The sequence below is a fragment of the Amblyomma americanum genome, chromosome 8, assembly GCF_052857255.1.
Source record: "Amblyomma americanum isolate KBUSLIRL-KWMA chromosome 8, ASM5285725v1, whole genome shotgun sequence".
Taxonomy (NCBI): Eukaryota; Metazoa; Arthropoda; class Arachnida; order Ixodida; family Ixodidae; genus Amblyomma; species Amblyomma americanum.
In genome coordinates, this window is record NC_135504.1 from 52,589,172 (window position 1) to 52,602,872 (window position 13,701).

The following is a 13,701-nucleotide window of genomic DNA, read 5'->3' on the forward strand; positions in this document are numbered from 1 at the left end:
CTGGATTTTGATGGAGGAGAAATGGTGCCCTCGTGCTGTGCGATGTGGGAGCATGTTAAAGAACACTAGGTGGCCTAAATTAGTCCGAAGCCCTCCACTACAGTGTCCCTCATAGTTCATGTGCCTTTTGGGACACTAAACCCCACAATAAAAAATTCATAATTTACACGAATGAGATGAGTAATGCGCATTTCTTTACCACCTGATTGATAGTGTGAATATGATCTATTGTGGAATATCCTTTATGAAAGCCTGCCTGATCATTTGGTTGATTAAAGTCTAAGGTTGCCTTCACTCTATTATTGATTACCTTAGTAAATACCTTGTAGGCAACGGACAGCAAGCTGATCAGTCTGCAATTTTTCAATTCCTTGGCGCCTCCTTTCTTATGAATTAAGATAATATTTGCGTTCTTCCAAGCTTCTGGCACGGCCGAGGTCATAAGGCCTTGTGTATACAGGGTGGGTAGTTTTTCTTTTCTAGTACGATCTCCCGCCCGTCTTTCAACAGATCTGCTGTTACCTGACCGTCACCAGCTGCTCTTCTTCTTTGCATTGCTCCTGAGGCTTTCTTTACTTCCTCTTTCGTTACTAATGGGATGACGCATCGCTGTGTGCTACTGTCTCTCTCATTAACATTCTAATTACATTGGCTACTGTATAAATTTGTGTAGAACTCTTTGGCTACTTTATCTTATCCATATTGGTAACGACACTGCCCTCCTTGTCTCTTAACGCATACATCTGGTTTTTACCTATGCCTAGTTTCCTCTTGACCGCTTTTAGGCTACCTCCGTTCTTTAGAGCATGCTCGATTCTATCCATATTGAACTTCTTTATGCCAGCTACCTTGTATTTATTTATTAACTTCGATAGCTCTGCTAGTTCTGTGTGCAGGGTTAGACGCCCTCATGCTTCGGCATTTCTTAATCAGATCTTTCATCTCCTGAGATAGCTTGCCGGTATCCTGTTGAACCGTCCTACTGCCTACTTTTACTGCGCACTCCGTTATGATAGCTGTCAAATTATCGTTCACTGTATGAACATTAAGATCATCTTCATCAGTTAAAGCTGAATGTATGTTCTGCAGCGATATCCTGAATTCCTCTTTTTTCCCTCTTATCGCTAACTCGTTAATGGAGTTCCTGTTCACTAGCTTCTTCAGTTCCCTCTTCAAGTCTAAGCTAATCCGAGACCTTACCATTCTGTGGTCACTACAGCGCACCTTTTCGAGAAGGTCCACATCCTGAATGATGCCAGGTTTAGCGCATAGTATAAAGTCGATTTCATTTTTAGTCTCACCATTGGGGCTCTTCCAGGTCCACTTCCTGTTCTCTCGTTTGCGGAAGAAGGTATTCATGATCCGTAAATTATTTCTGTCCGCGAATTCAACTAATAACTCTCCCCTCCTATTCCTAGAGCCTATCCCATAGTCGCCTACCGCGTGGTCGTCAGCCTGCTTCTTGCCCACCTTCGCATTGAAGTCGCCCATCAGTACAGTGTACTGCAATTATATACCGGGTGTCCCAGCTAACTTGAGCAAAGGGTTAAAAAATAAATTATTAGAGACAGGCGAGTGAAACCAGTTGCATACTCGTGGCAGCCATCTTGCGCACCACAGGCAGTTTTTTGTTTTGCGATTAATTAATAGTTTAATTAAGTTTAACTATCAAAATAATAAATATTGACTTTAGACAACAAATTCTGTTTGAACAATTGTCAAGCACCTACAGATACCCCCACTTGAACAATTGTCGAGCACCTACAGATACCCCCACTCCATCATTTATGATAAGGAAACCCTCAAGTGTGTCTTTTTTTCCGAGCTCCAAAGAAACCCGCGAGATACAAAATAGACCACGCGACTAACGCACTTGCGCTCCAAGATGGTGCTGCTCTCAAGTGTGGTTTGAGCAAACGAAATCACCTGCAGCCTTGACTCGACGGCCCCGTACCAGCGGCAGGCGAATATGTTGGCGGCGGCAACTCACACCGTCATGTGTTACTGGCTGACGCAGACGAGAAACTATCGCCAACATATCGGCTTGCCACTGGTTCAAGGCCATCAAGACAAAGCTGCAGGTGATTTCGTTTGCTCAAACCGCGCTTGAGAGCAGCACCATCTTGTCGCGCAAGTGCGTTGGTCACGTGGTTTATTTCGTATTTCATGGGCTTTCTTTGGAGCTGGGAAAAAAAGACACACGTGAGGGTTTGCTTATTGTAAATGATGGAATGGAGGTTTCTGAAGGTGCTTGACAACTCTTCAAATGGAATTTGTTGTCTAAAGTCAATATTTATTTAGATAATTAAACTTAATTAAACTATTAATTAATTGTGAAACAAGAAATTGCCTGTGGTGCGCAAGATGGCTGTCACCAATATGCAACTGGTTTCACTCGCCTGTCTGTAATAATTTATTTTTTAATCCTTTGCTCAAGTTGGCTGGGACAACCTGTATAGCCTTCATGAAATACGAGAAAGCATTCGACTCAGTGGAAACCTCAGCAGTCATACAGGCATTGCGTAATCAGGGGGTAGAAAAGCCTTATGTCAAAATACTGGAAGATATATATAGCAACTGCACAGCTACTATAGTCCTCCATAAAGTCAGCAATAAAATTCCAATACGGAAGGGAGTCAGGGAAGGAGACACGATCTCGCCAATTCTATTCACTGCCTGTTCACAGGAGGAATTACGAGGCCTGAATTGGGAACAGTTGGGGATAAGAGTCAATGGAGAATACCTAAATAATCTGCGATTCGTTGATGACCTTGCCTTGCTGAGTCAATCAGGAGGTGAACTGCAAATCATGATCAATAAGTTAGACAGGCAGAGCAGAACGCTGAGTCTAAAAATTAACATGCAGAAAACCAAAGTAATGTTCAACGGCCTAGCAAGTGAACAGCAGTTCACAATGGGCAACGAGGTGCTGGAAGTGGTAAAGGAATACGTTTACTTAAAGAAGGTAGTGACAGCTGATCCGGATCATGAGAGGGAGATAACTAGAAGGATAAGAATGGGGTGGAGCGCATATGGCAAATTCTCGCAGATCATGAGTGGCAGTTTACCAATTTCCCTCAAGAGGAAAGTGTACAACAGCATAATCTTACCGGTACTCACCTACGGGGCAGAAACGTGGAGGCTAACGAAAAGAGTTCAGCTCAAGTTAAGGACAACGCAGCGAGCCATGGAAAGAAAAATGATAGGTGTAACGTTAAGAGACAGGAAGCGGGCAGAGTGGGTGAGGGAACAAACACGGGTTAATGACATCCTAGTCGAAATTAAGAGAAAGAAATGGGCTTGGGCAGGGCATGTAATGCGAAGGCAAGATAACCACTGGTCCTTAAGGGTATCGGAGTGGATTCCAAGAGAAGGCAACCGTAGCAGGGGGCGGCAGAAGGTTAGATGGGCGGATGAGATTAAGAAGTTTGCAGGCAAAGGGTGGATGCAGCTGGCAAAGGACAGGGTTAATTGGAGAGACATGGGAGAGGCCTTTGCCCTGCAGTGGGCGTAGTGAGGCTGATGATGATGACTAATGAGAGAGGTCCTGTATGCATGTAACAGGGAGTGTTCTTGGGCAGTGTGAAGCAGAGGCTCAGGCAAAGTGCTCACCATGTTTCTGAATGGGTGCTCTTAGAAGCAGCTCTTGTTTGGAAAGCTTAAAGGAAGTGAAAGCAATTTTCTATTGGTTGTGATTGAAAAGTGGATCTCTTGGTTTCCAAACTGTGATGTCAGCCAGTACGCTGTGAAAGGCTTCCTATGCACCAATGGCTGGGGGGAACCAGCATCGCAGCTGACTTGGATCTTGGTTACTTTGTTTTGGTCTGAGTAAAAACAAACAGTGGCAAAGTGGAGGTGTACAAAACAGCGAAGGATGAAACAAGTGCCTGCCCCCATCTGTCTCTCTTTCATGTGAGGCTATGTTTGCAGTGGTGCTGTGGGGCTTTGTGGCATGTCAGGCTATGTTGACAATGTAAGTTGCTGTTGGTGGACATGTGGATGGATAACGAATGTGCGCAACGCTGCAGAGCCATCTTCGCATAGATTCACGCGTGCTGAGAAGAAATTGCAGCAAGAAACGGACTTGATGGTTGCGGAGGATGAAGCAGGTGACGATGGTCCAATAGTCTGTATAGTGCACAACAAGGGCAGTGCCTTCAGGGACAAGGATGTTGATGCAGTCAAAGGTTTTAACGAAAGCAAAGTTTGTGATAGAGGGGAACGTAGGAACCTCACTGCCAGGTTGTATGGAGTCTCGGGGGAACTATGGGCTCTGGCAGAATTCTACGTTGACAGCTCTCTGAAGCTGTGCTGTATGTGATCGTATGTTCTTGGTAATCCTGGGAGTGGCCTTTCATGTGTGGTAATAGTGTTAATAAAAATTTGCTTTCACAGAACGTATATGTGCACTGATGCGCAATAATCAAATCTGTCTTTTTTGCTGGAGCAGCTGTGATGAAGGAGAAAGTTTTCTAATGTGGCTTGTATGTTATTTCTTGGTTTTTCGAGGCAAGAAATCATTCTGGGCTTCTGTACAAAGAAATCTACATTTGGTTCACTTGCTATGCCACATATGCTTTATCACCCTTGTAACAGATTTTCACATTTCATTTCCTGTTTTGAGTTGAGCACATTTCCCCACTTTCAGGGTGGAGGTTATCAAACGACGGCAACCCAGCAGTGCCACGAATGTAGGCTTGAAAGCTGTGGACATCTAAAAATGCCGACTTCTTGATGTGGACCTCTAAACTTGTCAGCCATTTGAGTCTCAAATGTCTTTCTTATGTTTGTCCATCTTTTCCTCTCTTTTGTGCCACATGTGCAGGGGCATGTGCACTTACCGCACCAGCAGCGCCCAGGAACTGGTGCTGGCGGGCATCCCGGACAGCCTGCGGGGCGAGCTCTGGATGCTCTACTCAGGGGCCATCCATGAGGTGAGCACGCACCTCTGCTCTGTTGTTTGCACCCCCTCCCCCCTCCGGCCCTTATTTCCTCAGAAAGCATTTAAGCATTACAGCAGGGAACATACCGTATTTACTCGAGTAATGCAAAAGCGATTCGCCTCCTAACCTGGAAAATGCCAGCGTGTGGAGAAGCCTCTAAGGTTAGTGGCGTGATGCAGGAAATGGCGGGAAATAAACAAGACTCTGAATGTTTGCTGATGGCTATGCTGGTTTTGAGTGGGGTCATTAATGACAATGGCAATGATAAAGTCCTTTAGGCTGAAGGTCTGTATGGTAAAGGTCTTAAGGTGAATGGCCTTTAGGGTGAAAGCCTTCAATAGAAGCGCCTTGAGGGTAAAGATCTTTGTCAAAAGCCTTTAGGGTGGACGCCTTCAGGGCAAATGCCTTCCTGGTAAAAGCCTTTATGGTAAAGGCTGTTAGATGAAATGCTTTTAGGTAAAAGGCTTTTGTGGTTAAGGTTTCTAGTGAAAAGTATTTAGGTCAAAGGATGTTTTCGCATTGATAGCACGTAAGGACTTTAAGTGCCCACCTTAACTTTTTTCTTAGAAGTTGGCATCAATTTGTGGCGAAGGATTTGTTATATGGGGGAAAAAAATGTTTTGACAGATTTTTTTGCTGGAGTTGAAATTTCATATCATGTATCTGTCCATCTGGCTACCTGCCTGCTCTTCAGTGCGCCCTTCTGTGCGCTCTTCCGCCCGTCCATCCGCTCACCCGTCCGCACAATCGCCCACCCACCAACCCGCGTACTACTCAGATGGTCAACAAGTTGCATGCCTGTGGCACTCGCATTCATGTGTAGCCAGTGTTTGACGTCGTTCACCTCAAGAATTATTTGCTGTATCACGGCACAATCCGGTGCATATTTTTATGTTCAAGGTTAAAATTAAAGTACATTCTCACTGACAAAAGGAGGGGCACTTGGTGTGCATTGTTTTAAATTTCACAAGCATGCACTATGTGATAGGAGCTGAAAAAAAAGAAAAATAAAACAGGAGGAGAGGCCGACAAGACAAGCATGCGAGTAGAGGGCGTAGTTTCAGGCAATGCAGGCTCTGAAGTAATGGGATTGCATTGTGGAAGACGTATCCTCTGGAGCAGTAGCTGACTAACTGTTCACTCACGAGTGACATTGTGTGTACTAATTCGTCAACTCCACTGATGATTGGACTGTGAGCCTCTGTTTGGATAAGTAGTGTGCATGATGCCTTCACAGCTCCACTGGCAGAGCCATTCTAGATCCATGGCACAAAATACCACATTGCAACATTAGGTTCTGCCGTCCTGCTGTAACCATTGGGAGCAATGGCCAGCACGCTGCCATTGAGTTGAAATAATGCACATTTCTCAAAGCAGTGATCGATGTGTTTGCGAACCATCTGTCTGCTCACCGACACAGGCTAGCTCTAGCCCTCCTTGGTTGTTAGTGCATTGAACTAGTGATTCCAAGGTGGCCTCAGTCCTTATTAGCAGGCATGTGCGTGGGAAAGGTTTATTTTAGCATGTCGGGATGTTTTCAAGGTCATGCAGCTGAATGAAGCGACATGCCATGAGCTGTCACGGCCCGTCAGGGACCAAACTTCCAAGGGCAGGTTTTGCACCAAAAAGTCAAGTGATTGTGTTGTGTATAATCAGGGAGATGAAGGGGTTTGCAAAAGCCATTCGGCAGCTCACATGCCGTTCATTCATGCGATCGTGGTAACTAATCTTCACCAGTGGGATTCATAAAAGATCGCGGAGAGAGAAGTTGAACAAGGCAGTACTCATCGATGAAGAATGGAAACTGCATGACTGCTTGTTACAGAAAGAAAAGCCAGCTTTCTTCCTATGGCTTGGGAGTGACACGTGGCTCTGTCTTGTCAACTGTAGCTTTCGAACATGTTTCAGAGTGTGCAGTGAAAACTTGTGTTAAGCCGCCGCGTGGCTCAGTGGTTAGTGCACTCAGCCACTGACCCAAATGACACGGATTCGATCCTGCCTGTGGCAGTCTTATTTCAATGCAGATGAAATGCTAGAGGCCCGTGTGCTGTGCAATGCCAGTGCATGTTAAAGAACCCCAGGTGATCGAAATCATCCGGAGCCCTCCACTACGGTGTCCCTCTAGCCTGAGTCATTGTGGGACGTTAAGCACCATAAACCAGAAAACTTATATATTGGAGGAGCCAAGTGGCTTAGCTTTGCTTTTGGGCAGGCAATCTAATATTGTATTCATGCTCCACATAAAACAAAAAAGTACATGCGAAAAAACGAAAATTTCATTGAAAAGCAACCTTACATGGCAAGTCTGCATCCAGCAATGCCACCGCAAAACATTGTAAATTGTTTTCTTCCAACTTTTTTCTTATTTCATTATTTAAAACCACTTGTTGTGTCAATACTGCTCTTGAGTGTCTGAGGTGAGTTCAACAGCTGGATGGTTTGTCTACCTTTCTCAATGTGGCCGTTCTCATCTATAAGGGGCAAGCTTATTTTGGTTGCATTCCAAGCTGAGTGCACCACAATGCCCCTGCCGAGTTGCCTGCGGCATAACTTGGCAAAAAGCGATTGCTGCGAATGGTTAGTGTGTGTGTACAGATAAGTGCATATTTATCCTCTTCCAGAGGTCTGGAATGATCAAACCTCAGTTCGTGGAATCGAAGCCACTTTGAACAGATGGGCTAACACATGATCTCTATTCGAATAGCTTTGGGTTTAATTGTTGCTCAGTTAAACAAAGTGGCTCTCATCGCACCTGATCATTGATTCGTGGAGGTTTGTCTGTGATGTATTTGAATGGCACACAGTGCTCACAATTGCATTTCTTCACGCTCTTCAAAATCAGTCATGCAGTTTACCTCAGTTGCAGAAATTTGGCTTTGGTGCTTAAATTTTCAGTTATGACCATCTTGGTCCAAAGTGCGCAGTGCTTCTTTTTTCTTTTTGTCGTGTGCGGCCGTCGTGAAGGCGTCGCCAGTCCAGGTGCTTGTTCTATGAGTGCAGTCTATGCCGCCACACCTGTGTCACAGATGCCTTGTTACATGCTAAAACGTGCACTCGCTATCGCTTGCCCCTGCAGCTGGAGACCCACCCTGGCTACTACCGGCGAGCAGTGTCAGAAAGCTTGGGCAAGCGTAACGTCACAAGCGAAGAGATAGAGCGTGACCTCCACCGGTCGCTACCCGAGCATCCGGCCTTCCAGAGCCCCCAGGGCATTGGGGCCCTGAGGCGGCTACTCAATGCCTATGCCTGGCGAAACCCAGCCATTGGATACTGCCAGGTAGGTGTGCAATGGGGCTAGAAAGACTTAAGGCATGGAGCAAGGGTGTGTGTGACCTTGTTTCGAAGGCATGCATAGCTTTTGATGCAAGTTTCATTCACGTAGTGCAAAGTAAAATTTATTGATAACGTTGATGTAGCAGCGAGTGTTTTTTCTTTACTCACTATTACTGAAACTTTACCCATTTACCGATAGTATGAAAAGGCTGTGCAAGCGTCTGGGTAGTGCATGTATTCTCACATTTCATAAGGTTGCATGATACGTTAAGGTGCTTTTTTTTTTCTCATCACTTGTTGACAGATTTTCTTCATTGAAACGCGTCATTTAGGCACTTTCAGAAAGCTTCTATAAACAGCTTGCTGTTGCTTTTTAAAAAAATAGCACCTGAAAACTTAAATGTGAAAGTTAATCTGAGAACTGGTAGAAATTCAGTCTTTGTATTAGCTGCTACAGTCGGTGACCGATTTTTCGGACTCTCTGGGGACCGCGAAAATGACCGAAAATCGGGCAGTCCGGAAAATCAAATTTCACCGAAAAAAATCACGTACTTATTATTAAAATGCTGTAGGAAGTGGACATTTGTATTACACACATTCTAAAGCTCCTCATGACTAAATTTCGCCACGCGACATGTGCATGGACGACAGGCGGTGACCGCTTTCACGAGCTCGGCCTGGCTGTGCTGCTCTCGGCATGTCGCCAATGAACGCACGGGTTGGGACAAAGTCTGTACGTGAAAGCGAACATGCCACTGCGGGAACTGCGCTGCGCCCGCGGTACGATGGGCCCGGAACGAGGACGCAAAGATGCCGAAACAATAAGAACCGAGAAACGGCCGAAACAAGCGCTCCGTCGGCATTGGCCTTCGTCATTAGGCCTAGCGACTATAGCCAAAATCGGCATCATATCCGGTGGTATGCACTCTGCCATCGAAACGGCAGTTTTTTATGGTTTTACAATAAAAGAGTCAGGGTTGCGGTGCACTTTACCGCGGGTACGCTGACCTTGCTTTGAAATGCACCACCATTTCCTCCCGCACTCACCGTCTCGGTGAGGCCGTACGCCTCCCACACGCTTCGCTGTTGCCTCTTTCTGTATTCGGGACAAAAGACTCGGCACAGATGCGTTCCGCAAACTCTTGACTAATAGTTCAAGTTCGTGCGGCGGAAGGTATTCAAGAACAAACAGTATGAACTCGAAACCACACGGGCGCAGTGTGCCAACTCGTGCAGAATTTCAGCATCGCAAGTTAAGAAGCTCCCTTTAAGCTTGAATTTTAATTCGTTTGATGAAGTTTTCGATCTCTCCCGCAGTTTGAACGAATGTGGTTCCACTGTACACATTATATGGCAGGTTGCGTGTTGGTGGCGAGTGCAAACGAGGTCAGAAAAATCGAGCGGTCAGTTGCGGTGCGTTCGAAATTTCGGGCGCTCTTGTACATTGGCTCTGTGGGCCTTATCGCGGTGCCAAAGTCCGAATAATCAAGCATGTCTACAAGCGTGGAGAACTTGTTTTTTATTCTCCTGCCCTGCGTCTCTCTCTGCTTTGTGGTCCAGTCAAATGGACCTCTGAATGGTTTCTCACCTAATCTCCTGTGACCACAGGCAATGAACATTGTGGCCTCGGTGCTGCTGCTCTACGCCTCGGAGGAGGAGGCCTTCTGGCTGCTGGTGGCCCTGTGTGAGCGGCTCCTGCCCGACTACTACAACACCAAGGTGGTGGGCGCCCTCATCGACCAAGGTGACCACTCACCTCAGTGCCTCATTCCCCAGCATTCGCGCTCTCTGCGCTGTTTGGCCTTTGGTGCGTCAGTGAAATTGAAAGGCCACACTGGGCTATAGGCTCCTTGCTTGAGAAGACGGGGAAGGGTTTCCATGGATACACTTTCCCATCTCTGGCAGCAGCTTAATACTACTATGCATGCACGAGGAATCCTGTTGTGAATCTTGGTCCAATGTCCTCATTTGTGTTGAGCTCTCAGGGTGTCCTGAAATAGTAATGTGTGATCTTGTGCGACTGGCCTGGCTTGTCACAGTTGAATGACTGACTGTGAGTGCAGGTGTGCTGGAGGACCTGGCCAAGGACCACATTCCCGAGCTGTACAGCAAGCTGGACTCGCTGGGCGTGCTCTCCATGATCTCCCTCTCCTGGTTCCTCACCATCTTCCTCAGGTGGGCAGATAGTGCTCTTCATGCAGGGTGCACCTTACAGCTAGCCTATGCTTGCAAAATGCTGCTGCACTACAGAAGAGTGGTCACATCCATCTGGTTATGAGAAATCGGTGCATAACTTTCTAAGAGTCCGATCAAGCTTTCTGCGTGTGTCTGCAAAAAAATTTTGCACTTGCGGCCCATCGCATCTTTTGTGCGCCTGATTGGATGCTTGGCATCCTCTTTGTTTGAGCTATGCACCATAGCAGCAAAGCTTAGTACATTTCTGTGAACACGGTGAAGCCGTGGTTTCTTGGTGAAGCCATCACTAGAGTGCTATGGTTGCTTTGCATTTTCCTCCGGTCTGTCGAATAAGTGGGTGTAGAACCTCCTTCTAGGGTGCCTCGATGCCAGTTCAGGGTGGTGCCATCCTTTGACCGCACCCATGCCGCTTCTTTCTCGCTACGGCGCCATTTTGAATCACGGCAGGTGGTCACAGTTGCTCAGTGCAAGCAGCTATGCTTGCGTTATTCGAGGCACAGTGGCTGCGGATGACTCACTGGTGGTTCTACCTCTTTGAGAGTGTTCGACGGCTGAGTGACGAGCTTGTCAAGTCCACCGAGCCATCATGACGGCCTGTTGTGTGCCAATGCGCTCCTGGTCAGTGCTTGAAGGCCTGCGTTGTTTTCACTTCACCTGGGACTCGGAGCGGTAATGAACCTGAAGCAGTAATGAAGCTCAAATTTTAGGTAGCAGTTATTTTTCCAAATGCCTAAGCCATCACCACCCAATTTTGCAGGCAAAATAGGAATTGCAGGCATAGGCATCGTTAAAAATTGCTGTTTTTTTTTTTTTAACCAAACCGTGTCTGGTCGACATTTGAAAGTAGCGCACGGCAAGGTAATGTCACAGTGACAAAAATGATCTTCTACAGTTCACTGGTGCCAGACCGCTACTCAGTGGTACTAGAAATGCTCGGATTGTGCCATTGCCAACAGAGAGCATAGTTTCTATTTTGTGTGCGCCACATGCTGTGCTGAGCTCGATTCAAAATTCGGCACTGCACGTTTGGATCGGCTGGATACACCATGCACATGCTTTTCTTGTCGCTCCATTTCAACAACAGCTGTTCTGCACATGGGCCTTAGAGCTGGAGGGGAGAAGGGGCGATCTTGGAAGGCGCGTCGGCGGGAAATGGGTAGCTCGCTTGAGAGCGGCGTGAAACGGGGCGGGCAGTTCGCCCGTGACTCGGCGGGGAAAGGGTAGCGCGCTCGCAATGAGGCTCGGGAAAACACACCGCGCGCCGGGCGCACAGAGGGGTCAGAGGCAGGTTATCTCGCATCGCGGCGCCGGGCTTACACCGTCCGTTCGCTGTAACCAATCAGCGGGGCTTAATGACATTCGTTATACGTGCGATTTTGTGCCATTGAAACAATATATATTTTGACAGTCGCGCAGGTCTCGTTCGTTATAAGCGAAAGTTCGTCTTAAGTTTGGCTGTTATATGTGGGGTCCACTGTACTGATGTCCATTGCTTTTAGAGAAGAAGGGCTTACTCACTGTTCTTTCTACTGTTTCTTTCTTGTGCAGTGTGATCCCATTTGAGTCGGCTGTCAATATTGTTGACTGCTTCTTCTACGATGGTGCCAAGGTGAGCTTCTTCATTTCTTACTCAGTGAGCCATCTTTAGTCGCAGAAGCCAGCAGTAAAGCATGCATTCAAATGTTATACAGTAAAAGCTCGTTAATTCGAACTCGAAGGGGTTCGGAAAATTGTTCGCATTAAGCGAAGTTCGAATTACTGAATGGGCACTAGAATGAGCGGTTATAGTGTCCTGCCATGCGGGCAGAACCCGAAGTAGTCACATTTAGACTCGTTACCGCGAGCTGGGCGGTAACAGGTTTATGGCGGGCATATTCTGAGAATTAAATTGATCCTGTTCTAACGGCAAATGAAATGAATTGATCGGCCAATTATACGCCAGAAACAAGTACTGGAATGCATTCACGTGAGCAGTGAGCTTTAGTGCTGGAATATATGACGCTATTAATGCTTCAAAACATGTTTATTTATGGGGAAGGGTTGTCAAAATTAAAAGTAATCGTCGAAGTGCATTTGCGTGCATTTCTTCTGCCGAGACTCCACCAGCATCAAATGCAGCTTGTCCAAAGCTCCTGCGCAATGTCAGAGTTCTCATTGACAGAAGTGGCGTGCTGCAACATCGAGCACCGACACTACTTCATATGCACCTGGCAGTGGCATAGTCTCGTCGCCGCCGTCAGACTGATCACTGCTGGCTGTTCTCACCGCACGTGAGCCCTGTGATGTCTGCTGGGAGCATGCGGCCTCAATTATATCGGCGTCACTCAAGGGCTCCAACATTTCCACGCTGCTGTCCTCGTAGCTCGCACTCGCGGCACCAACAAAATCCGTCATCGCCCGAACCGCCATACTACATGTTTACACCACGTGATCGCGACCGTGGCACAACGAAAACCTGGAACGGCGCGTGCCGAAACATCTGCGGCGCGAACAAGGGCTCCGGCAGCGAAAACCTGCTACAGCATACACCGGAACACAAGCTCCGTGAGCCTCGTGCACTCGGCTTTTTTTTTTCTTTTCCATTTTTTTACATCTCTGGTAAATTTGGAGTGTGTTTTGCTCACTATAGGTCAACTTTTATCTACGAGGAGCGGTGTCTCCCAGTGGCTCCTAATTCGAATTGACCGTAGCGGATGCCGGCTTGTTCGAATTATCGGGAGTTTTCCCCCATTGAAATACACAAGGCCTGTGCCGGGACCCGAGCGTAAGTTCGGATTAACCGTAAGTTCAAATTAACCGAGTTCGAATTAACGAGCTTTTACTGTATAATATTCTGATGAGGCAGGACGCCATAAGCACCCAACAAAGGACTATGCAATCACTATGAATTGGTTGATTGGTTGTTCTTGTTGTTTAACCATGTAGTGATCATATTGCCAAAGGGCTAACATAAAGAATAATTTGAAATTGTTTTTATCTCCGATTCGAGCTTGAGAAACTTGACTGTCCAGTGATGCAAACTGTTAGGTACTTCTCTGTAGCTCTGCAAGACTGGTGGTTATTGTACTTTTGCAAGTGTTGCAATTTACATGGTCGGTTAAACAACTGCGGGGCAAAACTGTGCAGGTAACAGCGTAGAGCATTGATAGATGATCTTAACAAATGCCAATGAGTTGAAGTTTATGAGTTGAGATGCTGTTGTTGCACTTCAATGTGAAGACATGACACAAAGCTCAGAAACTTCCTGTTGCAAGCAGCACGAAACCGTAAGCATACTGGGATGTTCTTC

The 13,701-nt window shown here is 46.6% G+C and overlaps 1 protein-coding gene across 2 annotated transcripts in view; it reads left to right on the top strand.

The window, feature by feature from the left end:
• The window catches only part of Tbc1d8-9 (TBC1 domain family member 8/9), a 91,457-nt gene that overhangs the window by 52,980 nt on the left and 24,776 nt on the right, over positions 1 to 13,701 (top strand). For both annotated transcript variants that reach the window (XR_013308021.1, XM_077634775.1), the window contains exons 15-19: positions 4,826 to 4,934; positions 8,020 to 8,220; positions 9,825 to 9,960; positions 10,280 to 10,391; positions 11,961 to 12,021. Coding sequence is in view for 1 of the 2 variants with exons in the window: in XM_077634775.1 (XP_077490901.1) it covers positions 4,826 to 4,934; positions 8,020 to 8,220; positions 9,825 to 9,960; positions 10,280 to 10,391; positions 11,961 to 12,021 (619 nt within the window). In the remaining variant the exon portion in view is untranslated. The remainder of the gene's footprint in view (positions 1 to 4,825; positions 4,935 to 8,019; positions 8,221 to 9,824; positions 9,961 to 10,279; positions 10,392 to 11,960; positions 12,022 to 13,701) is intronic.